Raw genomic sequence first — 20,346 nt, 5'->3', positions numbered from 1 at the left:
ACCATGTGGTGGAACCATGGGCTTAAGGTGGCAGAGCAACAAGTTAGTGCTAGTCCCAGACTGACCACTTCCAGACTTCATTTCTGGGAGAGAGAAATGTACTATCATCTGGGATTTTCCCTCACACCGATCTTAATGCATTTGTCCAAATCTGCTCCATCAGAGTTGCACAGGTTCTGTGCTGCCAGATCCCTCCCTTGTCTTTGCCACCTCCTACTTCACTCATGGTCTCTGCTGCTATCACAGCCTGCCATGGGGTCCCCCAAGCAGAAACATGGGTGGGGCCATGTTTTCCCTGGGGGAACCGGGAGCAAACATGTCCACCCAAGTTCCAAACCTCAGGGTTGCATGGGCTGCATAATGCTGTACCCTGACACTAGGGGTGCTCCCTGCTCCCCTGTGACATTGGGGGTGCTCCCTGCCCCCATGACATTGTGGGAGCGCCCCGTGACCTTGGGGATGCTCCCTGCCCCCTGTGACATTGGGGGTGCTTCCTGCCCCCCATGACATCGTGGGTGCACCTCGTGACAGTGTGGGTGCTCCTTTCCCCCCTGTGACATTGGGGGTACCTCCTGCCTCCCCATGACATACATTGTGGGTGCTCCCCATGACATCGGGGTGCTCCCTGTCCCCTCGTGACATTGGGGTTGCCCTCCGCAACGGTGTGGGTGCTTCCTGCTCCCCACAGTTGCCCCCTGTGCTGCTCAGTGTTTCCGGGTATCTGGCTTGGCTGAACTCCTGCCCTGTGTCCTCAGCTTCAGAGCAGCTTTCAGAGTGCAGGCACCCCACCTCCCTGTTGGGGACAGTCTGCTGTCTCCCACGGGACAGTCTTCAGTTGCTGCCCTCAGGCCTCAGTTGTCCATGCATCCTGGGGCCAGCCATGTGTCCTCAGGACCCCAAGGGCTCCCCTTCCTGAGCTGGGGTCCACAAAGCCAGGGCTCAGGGTGAGAGAAGACAGTTTCTTTTTGGGATCTGTCTCTTCCTCAATCCTCCATGCCCCAGTTTCTCCTCTAAGGGAATCAACACTGGACATGGGGGGTAGAGGTTTGGACACTCTGGAGGGGACCTGGGGAAGGTGAGTCCTGGTGTCAGGAAGAGTGATGGGGAGCAGGGGGCCAGGTGATACTGTTGGGTGCTCATGTGCCCCCCACCCTGCTTCCCCCCGGGAGGGGGATGCCTATCTAGCTCCGCCTTACCCTGGAAGCCCTCTGCAGGTGAACTTGAAGGCTCAGGTAGGGGGAGGGGTCCCCCGCCGGGCCTCCAGGAAGGTGTCTGAGGCCCATTTGCTCCTCCCCATGCCTGCCGGCTCGGGACCAACGGAGGAGTAGGGAGGAGAGAGCAGGGAGGAGAGAGAGGCGGGGGGAGAGAAGGGTGAGTCCCACGCGGAAGTCAGGTAGACGCGCCGGGCGCCTCGCAGCCACACTCGGTACCCGCACCCCGACCGCCCGCCCTGCTGGCCCGGGACGTAGTGTGGCCATCAGCATGCAGGTGAGTCCCGGCTGCGCGGGGTCCACACCTGCGCCAGCTGCCGCAGGTGTTCCCAGCCACGCCCACCCGGCCTGGGCCAGCCCGCCAGCCCCACCAGCCTCACCTGGAGAGTGCCTGCTGAGTTCCCTGCAGCCCCGGGCCGGGCTGTGGTGTGGCGGCCAGAGCCCGGCGGAGCCCTGGGCTCCTGGGGTTTGGGGCAGGAAACAGGAGGGCAGCTTTCCGCCAGGCCAGCCAGGGATTCTGGGGACCCCCAGGTCGGGCTCTTGGTGAGTGTGTGGGGCCTAGATGGGGAGGGCATGTTCCTCTTTGTCATCGTCCCCCTGCCGCCTCCCCACCCCCAGCCAGGGCAAGGACCCCCAGACCTTGCAGCTTTGCCCTGCAGCTGGCATCTGAGAGGCAAGGGACTGTGGCCTCCAAGGTGGGCTGACCTGGGGTTGGGGAGGCCCAGGGGACCAGCTGGGCCCTCTACTCCCTGGGGGTCCTGCCTCAGGTGGAGGTGGGGGCTGCTGGATTCTGATTCTGAGGGACAGAGCAGGAGGCTGTGGGGCCCCCCTTGGAGGTGGACAAGAGAACATCCTGGGAACACATCCTTCCTCCCCTCTTGCAGGGAAGAGGTCGAGGAGGTGGGGGCCAGCGCCTGGGCAGCCTGGGGAGGAGACCCACGCAATGTGGGGGGAGAAGCCAGCCTCCCACTCTGCCTCTGCCCAGGGTGTCCTGAGCCTTTCCAGAGCCAGCTCTGGCACCCTGGCCACTCAGGCTGACCCAGGCACCCCTGCCAGCCCCTTCCTCCCATGCCAGCCCTCCCAGGGTGGAGGAGAAACTTGGGGGGACCGGGGTAGGGGAGAAGTCGCACTTGGTTTGGCTGAGGCGAGAGATCAGCCCTTTGGGCAGGTGCAGATGCAGACAGTGGGGAGGACCTGGTGGCCCCAGCCCCCGGCTGGATCTGAGCATACCCCTCCCGGCTCAGATCCCTTCCGCAGCCCCTCATTGCCCCCAGCTGAAGCCCAAGCTCCACAGCTGCCTGAGCAGCTCCATGGATCGCCCTCCATAACCCGGCTTCTGCCAACCCCTAGCCTCACCTTCCGGCAGCTCCCTTCTTGTTCTTTGTGCTTCTGCAAAGCTGAAGTGCCGAGGAGAGAGTCCCTGGGTGTAGTAACTACCAAGTCCTTTCAGGTGCTGAGGACCAAGTCTCTGGGTGGTGCTGAGTACCACATTCCTTGCTGCCCGTCATGGTCTGTCCACACATTTCCCTCTCCCAGGAAGGCTGCCCCCACTTTTTCACCTCCTGCCAACCTCTTGCCCTACAAGGCTAAGCTCCAGGCTACCTCCCCTGCAAAGTAGGCACCTGCCCCTCCAGGCCCGTGTCTGCTCACACCATGCACTGCCCAAGAGGGCTGAACGCGGGGCGGGCTGCCTCGTCAGGGAGTGTCTGGGGTGGAGGGACACACGAAAGGATGAACTGACAGATGACGGAACAGATGGATAGCTGAAGGGGGGCGCAGACGACCGGCTTGCGAAGCTGAGGAGGCAGGGCCGGGGGGCATTTGCTCAGGGAGGGTGGTCACAGGGCGTCCGGGCTGGGCGAGCACGGATGGCCTTCTCTGTGTGTGGACGTTGGTGGGGGCAGGCAGGTCCCCCTGCTGGACCATGAACCTGCAGCGTGCCCATGGGGCCAAGCCAGGAGGGCAGGGGTGTGACATGCCCCTCACACAAGGTGGGCCACGGAGGGCGAGGGGAGGCCCATGCGTGTTCTGTGTGCAGCCGGGTGACCTCACATGTGTGCTGCATGTTGCCCGCTGGGCCAGGCCTGGTCAGGACCTGGGTAGTGGTCACATCTACACAGCTGTCTCTTCCATCCCACTGGTGACCTGGAGGCCAGCCTGGGAAGGGCCAGGCAGGGGCAGGAGTCCCCAGCTCTGAATCTTCCTGTCCCCGTGAGGAGGGAGGATCTCCCAGGAGCTGCAGCATCTCCAGAAGTTTCCCCATCCGGAGCCAGTGGTGAGCTCACTGGACTCTGGCCTGTGCCAGGCCTGGGACCCTGGCCCACTGCGTGTGTGAGCTGTAGGGGGTGGGGCTAGATGGACTGAAGGGAGATAACAGTGACCCCAGAGCCTGAATCCCTGATCTGTGTGCAGGGACGTGCCGGGGGTCCGCCCATGGCAGGGCTGGGACCCCTGAGGTGGAGTGTACAGGGGAGCCCCTGCCCTGGCTCAGGGATCTGGGAGCCTCATGGGCACATGTCTTCCTGGAGGTGGGGCTGGTGGCCGGGGCATGGGGGTCCTGGACAGCTCGCTTCGGGCGCATGTAGCAGTCTGCTTGGCTGGAGGTGGGCTCGGATGGGGATGCTGACCCGAGTGGACAGGAAGCAGATTCTCAGAGCCTGCTCTCTGTCTGGCTGTGGAACAACCTGGCTGCTCCTGTGGCTGCTGGCCCATCGCCGAGGAGGGACCAGGCAGTGATGAGGCAGCCCTCAGGTGTGCGTGTAGCTTTGCTCTTGGGGGTTCTCCCTGTCCAGTGGTCCGAATCAATGGTGGGGGCCAGTGCCTGGCGGACACCTTAGGTGGCATCACTCTCCACTGATCCAGATAGCATACGAGTTCCCAGGGGAGATTGAGTCAGCCTTTTCCAAGAGGCTCTGGGTAACCATCCCAAAGCTGTCTCTGGTGGGGCAAGGGGTTGTCTGTGAATTGGGAGCTGCACCAGGTCCAGCAGCCTCATTTCTGGGGCCACTAAGGGCTGACCTCCCACCTCAACCTTTGATGGTCCCTCATGGTCACCCCTTCTTCCCAGGCTCCTTCCTCCTGCCAGCATCCCAAAGTCCTACCCAGTCTGGCTTCCCTGAGCTGCCCCTTCCCGCCCTGGGGTCCCCTCTCCCACCCCTGATTGTCCTGCATGGTCTTCAGTCTCCGCCCTGCTAATATTAGGGGTCTCTCCTTCCAGCCTCTGCCAGAGGAGCTCGGTCCCGGGCACAGGGGGCATAGGGAGGGCCCTCCAGGGTCTGAAGCCAGCACTGGAGCTCCTGAAAACACAAGGATCCATTTCACTGACAAATTTCTTCAGCACGACACTTACTGAGCCCTATGGTGGGCAAGTCACAGAGCTGAATGCTGGTGACACAAACGTCCCCGGTCCCCTCCAGCCAATACTTACTCTCTTCCCTGAGACAGAGGCGCCTCAGCCCGGGACCCCTGCCCCTCCCTGCAAACCTGTCTGTGAACGGCCAGTTTCTCCTCTGGCTAGAGACAGGGGAGAAGTTTCAGGTCTTGCCGGCCACACCTGAGCTGAGGGATCTGTGGGTGTCGGTGTCGTGGGAGGGCAGAGCGCCCGGGAGCAGAGAAGGTGATGCTGGCGGGGCGGAGACGGCTTAGTGGGAGACCTGCGCCGGGCAAAAGGCCAGGGTGAGCCCACCCCAGGTGATTCCCACGGGGCGAGAATCTCAAGGCCCAGGCAGGAGCCGCAAGTGGGTTTGGGGCACGAGATGGCATCTACACTGGCCTGTCTCCACATGACTGTGACATCCGGTGCCTTAGAACCTGCAGTCCGTGGTTGGATTTGATGTATTTCCTGGCTTCTGTGATTGAGAAAGAGGGGGCCCAGGCTGTCCCGGAGCCAGCAGTGCCGGGTGGGCATGGGGTGGGGGCGGGCGGGTGGAGCAAGGTTGCAGTTTTAGCGAAACAAAGTAAAAAACAGACACCTACTTAAATCGAGTTCCACATAAACAATGACCTTTTCAGTATAAGTATGTCCCATGCAATAATTGAGACATACTTATACGAAAAGTGTTTGTTGTTTATTGGAAATTCAAGTGTGACTGGACGGCCTACATTTCACCTGGCAGCCCTCGAGACAGACTGGGTGGAGCAGTCCAGTGGGGCTTCCTGGAGGAGGCGGGTCTAGAGCTGGGCAGGAATGTGGTTGGGAAAGGGAAGGGATAGCAGGTGGGAAGACCAGCAGGGGCAGCAGAGAAGACGGGTGGTGGAGTAGGGTGCGGTGCAGTGGGAACCACCTTGCACCAGGCTGAGGGCTGAGCCGGGGAGGAGCAGGGCCTTGCTGGGGCTGTGGGGGTGTAGGCTGGCAGGAGCCCAGGGCCAGTGGGGGCCATGGAGGGGTGAGCGGTGCCCAAACCTGCCAGCTGGTCAGGGCAAGGTGGGGTACTCAGACAGACACAGCCCCCACAGTGGCCCCCACACCCAGTCCCCTGGGACGCAGCAGGGTCCCTGTCCCTCCGGGATCCATGTGCCTCTGGGAGCTGCCAGCTGGGACGCGGCTAGGGTCCCTCTCACTGGTGCACACACAGCGTGCTCACGCCGCGCTGGGGCCACAGGATGCCCTGTGCATGGGGTGAAGGCCCTCAGGGCAGATACCATCACTGTCTGAGGTGGAAGAGGTAGATGACCTGGCCCGAGGGCAGTGGCGTTGGCATCCCCTGGCTCTCGGCTCCAAAGCCAGCGTCATCTCCCGGCTCCTTGGCCTGGGGCGCCCCCTGCCTGACCTGCTCTGACCATGTGCCCTTGTCCCCACCTCCCGCATCCCCCACCCCTCAGCCATGCGGCTCCCCCAGCGAAGGGGCCTGGTCACTTTGTCCTGGCCTCAGTGCCTGCTGTCCATTTGCTCACTGAGCATGAGCCAGGCCTGAGCCCACGCCCACCCAGACGCTGACCCCAGCACACCCAGCTCCCTGTTCCTGTGTGTGCACTTTTAGCACAGCTGTAAGAATTCCCGAAGGGCTATGGAGATGGTACAAGGTCCCCTCTGCCCTTCGCCCCACCTCCCCAACGTCAGCGCTCCACCACCTGAGGCACCCAATGCCGCCCCCTTGACCAGCTTTCCATGTGTGTCCTTTCCTGTGGCTGGTCCTTGCAGGATCCCACATGGCACGTATCGTCATGTCTTCTTGGCACCCCACCGCGTCCATGACAGTCCCTGTGTCCCTCTTTGTCCTTGTCCTCCTGACTCTCGAGTCTGCTCGGGCTCTGGGGAAAGTCCCTCTGAGGTCTCCTCATGCTGAGACAGGACCAGAGGTTCAGGGAGGGGACCACATACTATGACCTCACATCCTGTCAGGGGGTCCCTGACATCCCAATGATGTCACCGTGACTTGACCTTCATCACCAGGGTCGAGGGGCATCTGCCGGGTCCTCCTCTGCAAAGTGACTGCCTTTCCCTCCCGCGCTTTCTCCATTAGTCACTAAGTCCAGCCCACACTCCCTGAGGGATAATGAGCGAATGTGTGACATTTGTTGATGCTGCCACAAGGATAAACAGATACTCAGGGAGAGACTGGGAGGCTGTGCACATATTCGCTTCCTCCTTCAGGTTCTGCCCACTGACCTTGGCATCCATCTGTCCGTCCGTCCTGGGTGTGCCCACAGCAGTTACTTCTGTGGGGCTCCCATCAGACTCACCTTTACCCAATTCAGTACCGTGTCGTTGGTCCCTGACACCCCGCAGCTGCCCACTCGTGCGCCTGTGGTGTGATCTTCCACCACGTCACAGAGTCTCGTCCGCCCGCCCGCCCGCCGATAGGAATCTGGGTTCCCTCCACAGTTTTGATGTGAAATATGCTGCTGTGAGCACCCCGTCCACGCCTCCAGGGGCGGCTGGGCCAGGCCGGGCCGTAGGGTCTGGGATGTTTGATTTTGTTTCACAAATTCATGCACTGACGTGCACCACGGCAATACACAGGGATTCCAATGATTTGCTGCTGTCTGACCCAAAAACGCCTGCGACCAGGGGCCTAGGAGGCGCCACCTCCTGGTCACTGGCCCTGCGTTTTCCTGATGGGCCACCACCTGAGCACCCTCTCCTGTGAGACCCTTTGCTTCTCTGTCTGTCCATCCATCCTGTCTCATGCGTTTCAGGGGCTCTTGGTGTAGATTCCCAAAGACACCTTCACTGCTTGTCTGTGTCGCACCCCTGGAGCCCGGCCGCAGCTGGACGGTCCACTTGTTTCCCACCTCCCCCTTCTGTTCTCGCCCCTGGTGCTGGAGGCCTGGCCCAGGAGCTTAGCAATGAGCCCGTCCCTCTGTCTGCCCCCACCTCAGGGGGAAGAGAGCCTCCAGTTCCTGGGGGGGACCGAAGGGGACAGCTTCCCACTGGTAGAGATCAATACTTGTGAGGTGAGTCTTGCTCGGACCCTTGGGAGGGGTCTCACCCCCTCCCCCTGCCCTGTGCCTGGCCCACCCCGTGCCTGGTCCCACACCTTCCTCCTCCAGACTGAGGCCTCTGAGCAGTGGGATTATGTGCTTGTGGCCGATCAGCGCACCCAGAGAAACCCCAGGCAGGCCCAACAGCAGCAGTGGTTCTTGGAGGAGCTCAGCAGAAAGGGCTTCCATCACAAGGTGGGCTGGCTGAGGCCCGGTGCCATGCGAGGGTCATGGGATCTGGGTGGGTCCTGTGGGGGAGTCTGGGGAGGTGGCCTGTGACCTTCTGCCTGAGGTGGCAGTGGACGAAGGGGAAGGGTTCTGAGGTGGTGTAGCGGGTCCCGTGCGGTGTCCTGCCCCCAGAAGTTGCAGGACAAGGAGAAGATATTCTTCGGGATCCGAGCCGACAGCAGGATCTTCAACCTGTACCGCACGCTCCTCCTGGAGCCTGAGAATCCTGCCCCCGGAATGGAGCCAGCCACACTGACCCCCATCCCAGCCACCACCAGGTGAGAGCTGGCCCAGAGCCTGGCCAGGAGGAGCCCTGCCGCCCACATGCCCTGTCCAGGCAGTGAGGCTCCCAGGCGTGGTCTCAGGGTGGGGCCTTGGGGCAGTTTTGTCTCTGTGATAAGGGATGAAGGCCCTTCTCACCTCTTGAGGTGTCCTGAAGGTTACACATGACTGGGTCCCCAGGACCCAGAGAAGAAACCAGCCTTAAAGGGCCAGCAGCATTTGGAGAGGCTGAGGGGATCCTCTCAGCCGTCCCTCCTGGCTCTGAGGTTGTCCCGCACAGACCCCAGATGTGGGTCCCCACCTCGCCCCTCCTGACCGAATGCCCTTCCCTGGACTTCTGTCCCGACCTCCATACACCCACCGCCTCCTCTGTCTCCAAGCACCACTTCTCCCCTTGACCCTCCAGTCCTCCCAGCCAGCCCTCCCTACTCCCTTCCCCACCACCTGCCCAGTGGGCCCAGGCCCCGCCAGCCCAGCTGGGACCCGGCAGGTAGAGATGGCAAAGAACACTCCAGAATTTGGATTCAAGACAACAGGGGGGCCTCCTGTGAACACAGGAGAACTGGCTGGTCGTGGGGAGGCAAGGGGAGGACGGATGAGGAGAGGCACCTTGATGGGGCCTGGGAGGAACAGGCTGTGGAGAGTGCCCTGGGACACCCGAGCGTCTCACAGGAAGATGTTTTGGAGGAGCATAGCTCTCTAGTCAGGTGCCGCTGTGCTACTTCCTGGCTGTGTGGCCTTGGGCAAGTTACTCAGCCTCTCTGAGCCTCAGTCTCCCCACAGGCAAGATGGCTCACGGGGTATAAAGAGGATTCATGCACATAAAGGTGTAGGGTGTGCCCTGGACAAATGGGGGCTCCAGGTGGGAGGTGTGATTGGAGGTGGGGGGTCTGGGCTGAGTGTTGGGGTCCTGGGAGGAGAGGGACCATCCCTGAGGGAGCCTCACCCTGGAGCCACGGGGCGGCTGGACCCTGGGAGGATTTAAGGAGGTGGGGGGTAAGCTCATGGTGGGCTCCACTGAGTCCTGGATTCTGGGCTCTGGTCAGGCGGTCAGGGCAGGTGGGCTGGGGGCTCTGCCAGGATGGAGAGGGGCCTGAGCCAGGCCAGACAGAGGGCGGGGTCCACCGAGGCCACATGGGCCATCCTGAACCAGCTCCTGTGTTCCAGAATCCGAATCGTCAACTTCATCCTGAACAGCAAAATGGCAGCCAGCGGTAAGGACGGGATGGGCAGGGGGCCTGCACGGTGGCCACCAGGACGTAGGGAGGAGATAGCAGGTCCTCCTCACCCCTCACTCCTCTCTGACCCGAGACTCCCCGTGACCCCCAGACACCTTTGATGATTTGGTGAAGGACGGGGTCTTTGAGACCAGGTTCCCACTACATAAGGTGAGGGGTGAGCCGGCTGGGAGAGGGCCTGAGGGCGGGACGTGGAGGCAGGAAGCTCTCACTGTCTGCCACCTATGCCCAGAGGGAGGAGGACCTGATAAAGAAATGGGCCCAGTGGAGAAACATGTTCCACAAGCAGCCGATTGATGAAATCAGGTAATGCTGCCCCAAGCAAGTCACCTGTGCCCCCATAGACACACCTGTGCCCCCACAGATGCACCTGTACCCCCACAGACACACCTGTACCCCTACAGATGCACCTATGCACACCACAGACATACCTGTACCCCCACAGACACACCTGTGCACACCACAGACCCACCTGTGCTCCCACAGACGTACCTGTGCCCCCTACAGATGCACCTGTGCCCCATACAGACGTACCTGTGCACACCACAAACGCACCTGTACCCCCACAGATGCACCTGTGCACACCACAGATGCACCTATACCCCCACAGACACACCTGTGCCCCCTACAGATGCACCAGTGCCCCCACAGATGCACCTGTACCCCACAGATGCACCTGTGCACACCACAGATGCACCAGTGCCCCCTACAGATGCACCTGTGCCCCATACAGATGCACCTGTGCACACCACAGACACACCTGTGCCTCCCACAGATGCACCTGTGCTCCATACAGATGCACTTGTGCACACCACAGACGTACCTGTGCCTCCCACAAACGCACCTGTGCACACCACAGACGCACCTGTGCCCCCCACAATTGCACCTGTGCCCCCTACAGACGCACCTGTACACACCACAAATGCACCTGCGCCTCCCACAGACACACCTGCACCCCCCACAGATGCACCTGTGCCTCCTACAGACACACCTGTGACCCCCAGGACACACCTGTGCCCACACTGGCACACTGATGCCATCACTACAACACTCCTTGCCCCCACATGTGTCACGCCCACCCAGGCGCTGGCGTGTGACGTCACCCCTGGGGGGCGGCTCTGACGGGGCAGCTGTGGCCATAGGGACTACTTCGGTGAGAAAGTGGCGCTGTACTTCGCCTGGCTTGGCTGGTACACCTACATGCTGGTGCCTGCCGCAGTGGTAGGCGTCCTCATCTTCCTGAGTGGCTTCGCCCTGTTCGACACCAGCCAGATCAGGTGGGAGGCTGGGCTGGGGGCTGGGAGGGGGTCCCGGGGCCAGAGATGGGGTGCAGCGGGGTTGGGGCTGGGGGCAGGGGCAGGAGGGGCCTGTGTCAGAGAAGAGCCCACACCAGCCATGCCTGCACCCCCAGCAAGGAGATCTGCGAGGCCCACGACATCTTCATGTGCCCTCGTGGCGACCACAGCCGCAAGTACCACCGGCTCTCAGACACCTGCACCTTTGCCAAGGTTTGCCACCTGGGGCCTGGCTCACCCTGCAGCAGAGGCCTGGCCTGTCCTCCCAGAGAAGGGGAAGCCGAGGTTGGGTCCCTGCAGAGCTGGGCTCACCCGTCCCCCCGGGGGGGGGATGATGGGTCAGGGGAGGCGGCCCCCAGGCCACACATGTGCCTCTCTCCCCAGCTCACCCACCTCTTCGACAACGACGGCACGGTGCTGTTTGCCATCTTCATGGCTGTGTGGGGTAAGTCACCTCAGGGGAGCTGGCCTGAGCTCCAGGGCCACTCCTGCCCCCAGGCCCCTGGGCCGCCACCCCCACACCCATCCCAGGGACACCCTGTGATGCCTCTCTGTGCTCCCGGCTGCAGCCACGGTGTTCCTGGAGATCTGGAAGCGGCAGCGCGCCCGTGTGGTCCTGCACTGGGACCTGTATGGGTGGGACGAGGACCAGGTGAGTCGGGGCAGGTGTCCAGGGCCTTGTGGCCACAGTCCTGGGTCTGCCGTGGCGGGGAGTGTGCCCATGTCAGAGGCGTGTGCATCTGTGTCTGAGGCGGGGGTCCCATGTCTGCGCTGTGTCCGGCGCCCTCTGCAGGAGGAAATGGCGCTCCAGCTGATTAACTGCCCCGACTACATGCTCCAGCCGTACCAGCACTCCTACCTGCGAAGCACCGCCATCCTCGTCCTGTCTCTGCTCATGGTAGTCCTGGGGGACCCGCAGCACGGCTGGGGCCTGGGCTGGGGACGGCACTCCTGAGGCCTACCATCCTGGCCGCCCCTCCTGCAGATCTGCTTCCTGATCGGAATGGCCCACGTCCTGGTGGTCTACCGCGTGCTGGTCACCGCCCTCTTCAGCAACTTGCCCATCCTTGGGGAGCAGGTGACCACGGCCGTGGTGGTGACTGGAGCCCTGGTGCACTACGTGACCATCCTCATCATGACCAAGGTGGGAGCGTGGGCAGGGGAGGGTGGGGAGGACCCTGCTGAGGCCCCAGTGAGCCTGCCGGTCTCCCCTCCCGCAGGTCAACAAGTGGGTGGCACTGAAGCTCTGCAACTTTGGTGAGATGAGGGCCCAGCCCCCTCTGGCTTCTACGGGAACCACAGGAAGCGGACGGGAGGATTCAGGGCTGGGGTCCTGGAGGCCGGGGAGGGGCCTTCCTGCTGTCTCTGTCGCCACTCCCATGAGAGGGCAGGGGCGCACACCTGGGAGACAGGTGAGGGGCGCAGGTGCCCCCGAGTTGGCAGGATAGGGACTGGTGGGGCATGGGGCTGCCGTTGGGGCGAGGGGTGGGTGCGGGACAGCCCCACGTCTTCTTCCAGAGAAGCCCAGGACCTTCTTGGAGCGAGAGAGGAAGTTTACCATCAAGTTCTTCACCCTGCAATTCTTCGTGCACTTCTCCTCTCTCATCTACATTGCCTTCATCCTGGGCAGGTGGGCCACCACCCCGCACCCCTCCAACTTGCCTCTCCCCCCTTAAAGTTGGAAATACCTGCTCCTTCTAATTCTAAAAGAATTCACGCTCAGAACAAGTGGAGACCCAGCATAGAAATGCGTGAAGGGAGCCCGGACTCTCCAGTCCCCGTCCCCGGAGGTGACCCTGTAGCCGGTCAGTGGGTCTGCCTGGCTTTACTACACGTTTAAGTCACACACATACGCCCAGTGACATAAACTGTTCTGTCCTCTGAACACCTCCATCTGCTTTCCGCGCTGGACACACAGTGCGGGCATCAGCCGCATCCGCGTTGGGGCCAGGCCTCCTTTTAAAACCCACCGCGAGCGCTCTTCCTGGGATGTGCTGGGGTGCACAGACCCCCTCAGGTGGTGCACGTTTCGGTGATTTCTGGTTTCGAGCTTTATCCATAAAGCTGCAGTGAGCGTCCCACACGACACGCACGCATACTCGCTCACACTCCCCTCACCTCCCCAGTCAAAGTGAAACGAGTCCTTCAGATTCCGTCAGTATACTTTTTTGTCTTTTCTGAAAATAATTGTTCCATTTGTTCTGGGTTTGCTTAGGGTTTGTAAAGTGCATACACATTGCCAATGAATCCCAAACTCTCTACCAGAACTTTAAAAAACCCCAACCCCTCCCAGTACGTCCAGAGCTGTGGGGCATCCCTCTCTGGCCCTGGAGGGCCGTGTTTGGCCCTCCGTCCTGGGAAGCCCTCAGTGTCCGCCACGTAGGAGCCGGGTTCTCCCGAGAAAGGTGGATGGAGAATCCGATGTGCGTAGCTTCCCCTTCACGGGGGGCCGGACCGAGCGCTTGCTGGAGACAGAATTTCAGGCAGACAGTGTTTTCCTGACTTCAGAAGGGTTTTTGTCTCCGGCATGCAGCATGCATTCTGCAGGGCCCACCTGATTGCAGTCCCGACTCTGCACACCCAACCCGTCCCGGCCTCTGAGGTCGCAGCCCTGCGTCTCGGTGGGTCTTCTCCATCCCACACACTTCGGCGCTGGCTTCTCTGCTCTGCCTCACCAGCTTGCTCTCCCTGGATGATCTCCACCGTCACACAAATGTGCGTCCCCTTCCTCAAGGAAGCCTCTCCCCTCACGTCCTTCCTGCTCTCCCTCCTCAGCACCGGCTGCCCCCTCCCCTGCTGGCTCTCCCTCCTCTCTGACTCCAGCTGTCCCCACGCCCAGGCTCTGTCTGTGACTGCAGGCACCATCACAGACACCACCTGGACACACCAGCGAGGCCGCACGCCCCCACCCAGGCCTCTCCCTGGAGTCCAGACTCAGACCCAGCTGCCCCTCGGCACCCCCACACAATGCCTCGCAGGCGCCCCAACCTTACCGCATCCACAGCTCGTCCCCCATCGCCCGCCTTCCACACTCCACTCTTCCAGCACCTGCCCTGCTTCCCTCCGTCACCCTCCTGTCCAGGACGCATCCCACGGGGCATGGGTGCTTGTCCATCACTGAGTGCTCAGCGCCCACAGCAGGCCTGGCGTGCGGACTCCAGTCGGGCAGCTGAGAGGGTGTCACGCCGGAGCCTCCATCCTCCGGTCCCTCTCATGTCTGACGACGCCTGCTTTCGTGCTCTGCCCCTCCTCCAGGATCCTTCCTGTTAGGAAACTGGGCCTTCTGAATTCACCACCTAATTTTCTTTGTTTTCTTCCATTTTTGTTCCAGCTTCTGTGAGTTTTCTCACCTGTGTCCCAGCCCTCTGGCTGAACATCCTACGCCTGTTTGCATCCTTAGTCTCAGGTGCTCCTTTCGACGTCTGCAGGCTCCCCACAGCCTGCCCCTCGTGCTGCCTGTATGGCTGTCCTTGTCTGAGGATGGCACCTCTGTCTTTTTCCTCCCCTCTGGCGTTGCGTTTGTTCTTTCCAAGCTTCTTGGATGCTCTTCCTTTGATTGGTCTCTGATTTTGATGTCAGAGACTTTCTTAAACGTCCTCGATTCTGGGCCACCTGTCCGTAACTGAGAAAGGTGTGTGCCAGTGGCTTTGCTCTGGGCCACGTGTCTCCCATCAGACCTCTTGCTCCATTGGTCCCTGGAGGGGAATTCCTGGTCTCCTGCCTGGAGGCGGAAGGATGCTTGTTGGTGTGCTGGGAGCTCAGCTGGGGCGGGGACAGTATGGGATCATAGCGTGCACCCGACATGTTCTATCTTAGGTGCCACAGGTTCATCAGCTCTGATCCGCACAGCAGCCCATGGGATAGGGACTCTCTGATCCTTGTCTTACAGATGAGATGACTGAGGCCCAGAGAGGTTAAGAAACTACCTAAGGGTCACACAGTCTGTAGGTGGAGGAGCAGACAGAGGCCAGAGGGTGTGGTTCCAGAGCTCAGGTCCTCCAGCCTTGCTTGTGTTTGCTGCCTCTGTGGGCGAGGTCTCTGAGAAAAGAGGCACAGCTCCAGCTCGTGTTACTCTGGAGGCAGAGTTCCTTTTTTATGTCCCGAGGCTTGTCACATGTTCTTTTATGGTGTCTGCTTCTCATGCCCCGCTTGAAAAGGTCTCCCCCTCCTCAGGATTAGAAACCTGTTCAGCTGTGATTTCCTTTAGATGTTTATGGTTTCGGCATTTTAAGCCTTCAAACCTTTGATTTGTCAGGAACTTGTCCTGCTGTGAGGGACCCCGTTTTATTTTTTCCGAATGAAAGCCAGCCATCCCCAAGCCGTATGTGGCCACTGCATCACCCCCCTCGCCCCTCGTCAGACACCGCAGGCCATGCTTGCTCGCGTCCAGCCTCTCTGGCCGCGTCACCCCGGCACCTTCCTGTGATAAGTGTTGTTTCATAGCTTCGCTTTTAGGCAGGCCAGCATTCACGACTCTTCTTTTCCACTGTTCCTTGATTACGGTTATTTACACGTTTATTATTCCAGGTCGACTTTAGAATCCTTTTGTCCAACTACATCGAAATTCTGTGGGATTTAGCTTCAGATTGCAGTAAAGGTATACATTCTTTCAGGGAGAATCAACATGGATTCCGTATTAGTTTCCTGTGGCTGCCGTAATGAATGCCCACAACTCTGGCTTTAAACAACACAGATTTATTACCGTACGGTTCTGGAGGCCAGAAGTCCAAGAGGGGTCTCCCTGGGCCAAGATCAAGGTGTCGGCGGGGCTGACTGCCCGGGGCCTTGGGGGAGCACCTGCTCGCCTTTTCAGCCTCTGCAGTTGCCTGCCTTCCTCCGCTCCTGGCCCCTTCCTCCTCCACCCTCAGAGCCAGCAGCTCAGGCTGCGTCCTTCTCACCCACCGTCTCTCTGGCTCTCCCTCTTCCTGACTTAACGACCTTGTGATCACCGTGCAAGCCTGGATAAGCCCAGATAAACCCGGATAAGCCCGGATAAACCTGATAATCCCTGCATTGTAAGGCCAGCTCATTGGCCACTGTGACACCCTCTGCCATGTAAGATAACATACTCTGGGGCTCCAGCAATTAGGATGTGGACGTTTTCGGGGGCCCATCCTTCCATCAGAAAATATCTATTCGTGTCTTTTTTTATGTTCTTTTTAAAATTTTTTAAATTTAAGATGGGCACCTGAGCTAACATCTGTTGCCAATCTTTTTTTCTTCTTCTTCTTCTCCCCAAAGCCCCCCAGTACCTAGTTGTCTATTCTACTTGTGAGTGCCTCTGGCTGCGCTATGTGGGATGCCACCTCAGCATGGCCTGATGAGCAGTGCCATGTCCACGCCCGGGATCCGAACCAACAAAACCCTGGGCTGCTGAAGTGGAGCACGCAAACTTAATCACTCGGCCATGGGGCCGGCCCCTTTCATGTTCTTTAGTCGTTTTACGGTTTCCTTCACCTGGGTCCCACTGAGTTCCTGTGAATCTCACTCTAGTTATTTTATAATTTTTGCCTGTATCTGTGACAGTTATGTCCTCCTGCCACGATGCCCAGGATTTTCTTGCATCCAGGAAAGCAAGCAGAGCTTGACAGCAATTTTGTCTCCACTCTGAGCATTTGTCCGCTGTTTTATCCACCAAACCTCTCAGTTGATTTATTTTGTTTTTCCAGGTATATAATCATGTTTCCTAAAATAGTAATTTTTCCCGTTGCAAATTTATACAGTTCCAGCAGCGAGTTAAGTAACGGTTGTCGTGAACTGGAACAGGAGTGCTTCCAGGGTTTCACCGTTGGGTATGAGCGGAACTTTGGTTTAACATAGCTTATGTTTTTTATCATGTTACGGAGAGCAGGTGATTTCCACACAAAGTAACTCCAAGTGCACAGCTTCCATGGGGGAGAAACTGAGGTCACTGTCACAGGCCTGTCTGGGACGTGCATCTGCACGTGTGAGTGAATGCAGAGAGGGTGCGTCTGGGTGTCAGCCGTGCCTCCAGCACCAGCCTCTGCTCACCTGCGGGGCGGGCGTCTCTCCTTCCTGCCTACAGCACCCTCTGTCCTCTGCCCCACGCCCACCCAGTCAGAGGCCAGCTGCCACCTCCGCCCCACTCTCAGCCTCACTGTCCTTCTAGGATCAACGGTCACCCTGGGAAGTCCGTGCGCCTGGCGGGGTTGTGGAAGCTGGAGGAGGTCAGTCTGTCCTGGATGCCTCACCGCCATGTCCCTGACCTACCCTTCCTCCCGGGCCTCCCCCCACACCCTCGTGCCTGACCTCCCACTACTGACCCCACAGTGCCATCTCAGTGGCTGCATGATGGACCTCTTCGTGCAGATGGCCATCATCATGGGTCTGAAACAGACGCTCAGCAACTGCGTGGAGTACCTGCGCCCGTGAGGACACCCCCCAGGGGCCGCCCAGCCCCCACCCTCCCCTAGGGAGCACCTGAACCCGCAGGCCTACAGCGCCACCCCTCTCCCCATTTCCCAGAACCAGCGGTTCTGAGGGCCCCTCAGCCCCAGCACCCCTCCCTCTCTCCCCCCTGGTTCTTGTCACCCCAGGTGGCTGGCCCACAAGTGTCGCTTGAGGCAGGGCCACATGTCCCAGGACCCCGAGCTGAAGGACTGGCAGCGCAACTACCACCTGAACTCGGTCAACATCTTCAGCCTGTTCGACGAGTTCATGGAGATGAGTATGTGGCGGAGTTGGGGGTGTGTGGCTGATGGGGGGGGTGCCTACGAAGGGGAGAACTTGCGGGAGAAGAGGCCAGTGCCGGAGGGCTGGCGGGTGGAAGGGTGGGTACTGGGGGGCTGGTGGGTGCCTGGTGGGAAGAAGGAACCTGGGGGGCTGCAGGCACGGGGGGGTGAGGAGCTCAGATGGCTGGTGCCCCCCACAGCCCAGGTGACCCCCCATCTACCCCCAGTGATCCAGTATGGCTTCACCACCATCTTCGTGGCCGCCTTCCCACTGGCTCCGCTGCTCTCGCTCTTAAGCAACCTCGTGGAGATCCGCCTGGATGCCATCAAGATGGTCAGGCTGCAGAAGCGCCTGGTGCCCCGCAAGGCCAAAGACATCGGTCAGGGCCCAACAGGGCAGCTGCACGGGGCAGGATGCTCCAGCTAGGGGCCGGGGTGGCAAGGGGCACGGGGACCACACCAGTCCCCTTGAAATCATTGCTCTATGCAACGGTGGCAAGACAACCCCCCTCACCCCACAGACAGCCCCCCAGCCCTCTCCTGGGGTCTGCCAGGATGGGGGATGGGCCTGGGGTGGGCTCAGGCCCCAGGACAGGCAGGGCTGGCTGTACCTTGCCTGCACCACCCCTAATCCTCGGGGGCCCAGGCAGGAGAGTTAGACTCTAACAGCTGGGAGCTGAAGGAGGGAGGGGTCGAGCAGCTGGGGGCAAGGACTGAGAGCAGGTGGCCTCGGTCACCCAGACCCTAAGGCTAACCCTCCTTGAGTTGGACAGCTGTCAGAGATGAAAAGAGGGGATGGGGTGCTGGACGTGGGCAGGGGAGAGACAAGTGTGAAGGAGGCCCCAGTCTTGGGCCCAGGATAAGGGGTTCCAGCCTGGTGTGGGGGCCCATGAGATAGAGCAGGCTCGGGGCTGCCGAGAGGTTCAGGCAGAAGAGGGGGGAACGGGGAGACCTGAGCCCCTCCCTGTCCATGTCAGAAGAAGGGAGTGTAGGAGCGTGGAGACCATGCTCTCTCAGCCTTCGCCGAGGTCTTCCTCATCAGCGACCTGGCCCCACGGCTGCGATGGGCTGCAGTGGGCAGAGGCGTGACAAGGCCCCCTGACCATCCAGGCTCCCAGCCTGGGCGGATGGATGGCTGTAGGTGGGGTGGGCAGTACCAGCCTCAGGGCTTGAGGAAGCAGCCCCCTTCACCCCACTGCTGTGGCCCAGGGACCTGGCTGAAGGTGTTGGAGACCATCGGCGTGCTGGCAGTCATTGCCAATGGGATGGTCATCGCCTTCACGTCTGAGTTCATCCCCCGAATGGTGTACAAGTACCGCTACGGCCCCTGCCGATGGGGGCCCCGCCCTGAAGTCGAGTAAGGGGGCACCACCACACAGCCCCGGGGAATCTCAAACTGCCTGGAGACCCCTGGCAAAACTGGCCCACCCACAGCCCAGCCTCAGGGGAGTCCAGGGAAAGGGCTCAATCCTGCCAGTATTACCTGCATACCCCAGGCTGGAGCCCAGGAGAGCTGACTGGGACCCCACTGGGGATTAAGGTCCCAGACCCAGCCGTTTTCAGAGCAGGCACGACCAGAATGGCTCCCCTCCCAAAGTCAGGCCCTTCGCAGCCTGCTCAGTGCGAGGGCAGAGGAGTGCCCTTACTCAGCCCTCAGGGATCCCCCCAGAAGGCTCCCCTCAGCTCAGGCAGGGAAGGCAGCTGGTGGTACCCAGAGGCCCTTTGGTTTCTCCCATGTATAGAAATGAAGGATGGGGCAGTGCTGTGCCCCTCCCTGACTGGCCCCCCCAGACATGGAGTAGCTCCAGGGAGGCACCCCAGGGCCCGAGGGGCCGCACCCTGTGGCCAACACACCCCTGCTCCTCTGCCCTCCCAGCTGTCTCACAGGCTATGTCAACCACAGCCTGTCCTTGTTCTACACCAAGGACTTCCAGGACCCCGATGGGACAGAGGACCCGGCGGACGTGACCGAGTGCAGGTTTGGACCCCCACCCTCCCCTACTCCCGTGAGTGCCCTCTGAACTCCTGACCCCTGACTCAGGTACTTCCCCATCCCAGGTACAGGGACTATCGCAACGCTGGGGACTACAACTTCTCCGAGCAGTTCTGGGTCCTCCTGGCCATCCGCCTGGCCTTCCTCATCCTCTTCGAGGTGGGCGAGGACTGGGGCAGAGGCGGGGGGCAGCTCTCTCCAGCCCTCCTCTGGGACCCCCACCCCTGAAACCCCTGGTTGGCCATCTCCACCGCCCCCAGCACGTGGCCTTGTGCATCAAGCTCATCGCTGCCTGGCTGGTGCCTGACGTGCCCCAGATGGTGAAGAACAAGGTTCTGGATGAGAAGTACCAGAGGCTCCTGGAGAAGCTGAGGTGTGGGCGCCGAGGCCAGGCCCCAGCCTGGGGGGTGGGGGCAGCCAGGGTGAGAGGGAGCCTGGAGAGGCCCCAGGGTGGGGCCTGGCTCTGATCCCCACCAATCCTTTTCCTGCCTCCAGATCCAGTCCCAGGAGCACAGATGTGTAGGGGACCCCGAGCTGGTCAAGAGTTGCTGGTGCCCAGGAGCCAAGGCTCAGAGCCGCCACCACCGCTTCCTACGCCTACTGTGTAGGCCTGGGGGGCAGAAAGAAGGCCTGTGTGTGTGTGTGGGTGTATACGTGGGGTGCCCGGAGGCCCCTACACACGTGGGTCCGTGTATGTCTGTGGCTCAGGGCGTCTCAGGAGCACTGATGGTGGCTGTTCTGTCCGTTAGAGCTCAGGCTCGGCACAGCCCTGACTTGAACTCTTGAGTGACCCCTGCCACCCATGGAACTGACAGTGGAGTCTTCTCATGCGGTCACAACGCATGAAAACCCAGCCCATTTCCTGACCCAGGTCCTGCCCCACCCCCATTCTGGCTGGTCAGGGGCCCTGACCCCACCTCCCTGGCTCCCCTCAGCCAACAGAACTTTCTATAATAAAACAGGAAAAGACTCTTTATGTTGATT

The 20,346-nt window shown here is 60.7% G+C and overlaps 1 protein-coding gene across 2 annotated transcripts; it reads left to right on the top strand.

The window, feature by feature from the left end:
- Positions 1-1,381: 1,381 nt before the first annotated feature.
- On the top strand, positions 1,382-20,344 carry ANO9 (anoctamin 9). Of its 2 annotated transcripts, XM_046643579.1 has the most exons (24): positions 1,382-1,488; positions 7,533-7,607; positions 7,704-7,829; positions 7,995-8,140; positions 9,312-9,358; positions 9,474-9,532; positions 9,615-9,688; positions 10,525-10,659; positions 10,794-10,890; positions 11,062-11,122; positions 11,247-11,329; positions 11,471-11,575; positions 11,663-11,821; positions 11,898-11,934; positions 12,196-12,307; positions 16,808-16,865; positions 16,969-17,066; positions 17,235-17,365; positions 17,597-17,749; positions 18,579-18,726; positions 19,246-19,347; positions 19,428-19,521; positions 19,623-19,735; positions 19,858-20,344. In XM_046643579.1, the coding sequence occupies exons 1-24, from the start codon at positions 1,483-1,485 to the stop codon at positions 19,883-19,885; spliced, it is 2,247 nt and encodes a 748-aa protein (XP_046499535.1). In that variant the 5' UTR covers positions 1,382-1,482; the 3' UTR covers positions 19,886-20,344. The 2 variants fall into 2 exon arrangements, with proteins under 2 accessions (XP_046499535.1, XP_046499536.1); XM_046643580.1 differs by lacking the exons at positions 1,382-1,488; positions 7,533-7,607; positions 7,704-7,829; positions 7,995-8,140; positions 9,312-9,358 and having other exon boundaries at positions 9,513-9,688; positions 19,623-19,737.
- Positions 20,345-20,346: the final 2 nt, after the last annotated feature.

Source organism: Equus quagga, chromosome 17 (genome assembly GCF_021613505.1).
Source record: "Equus quagga isolate Etosha38 chromosome 17, UCLA_HA_Equagga_1.0, whole genome shotgun sequence".
NCBI lineage: Eukaryota > Metazoa > Chordata > Mammalia > Perissodactyla > Equidae > Equus > Equus quagga.
This window is presented reverse-complemented; position numbering and strand designations above follow the sequence as displayed.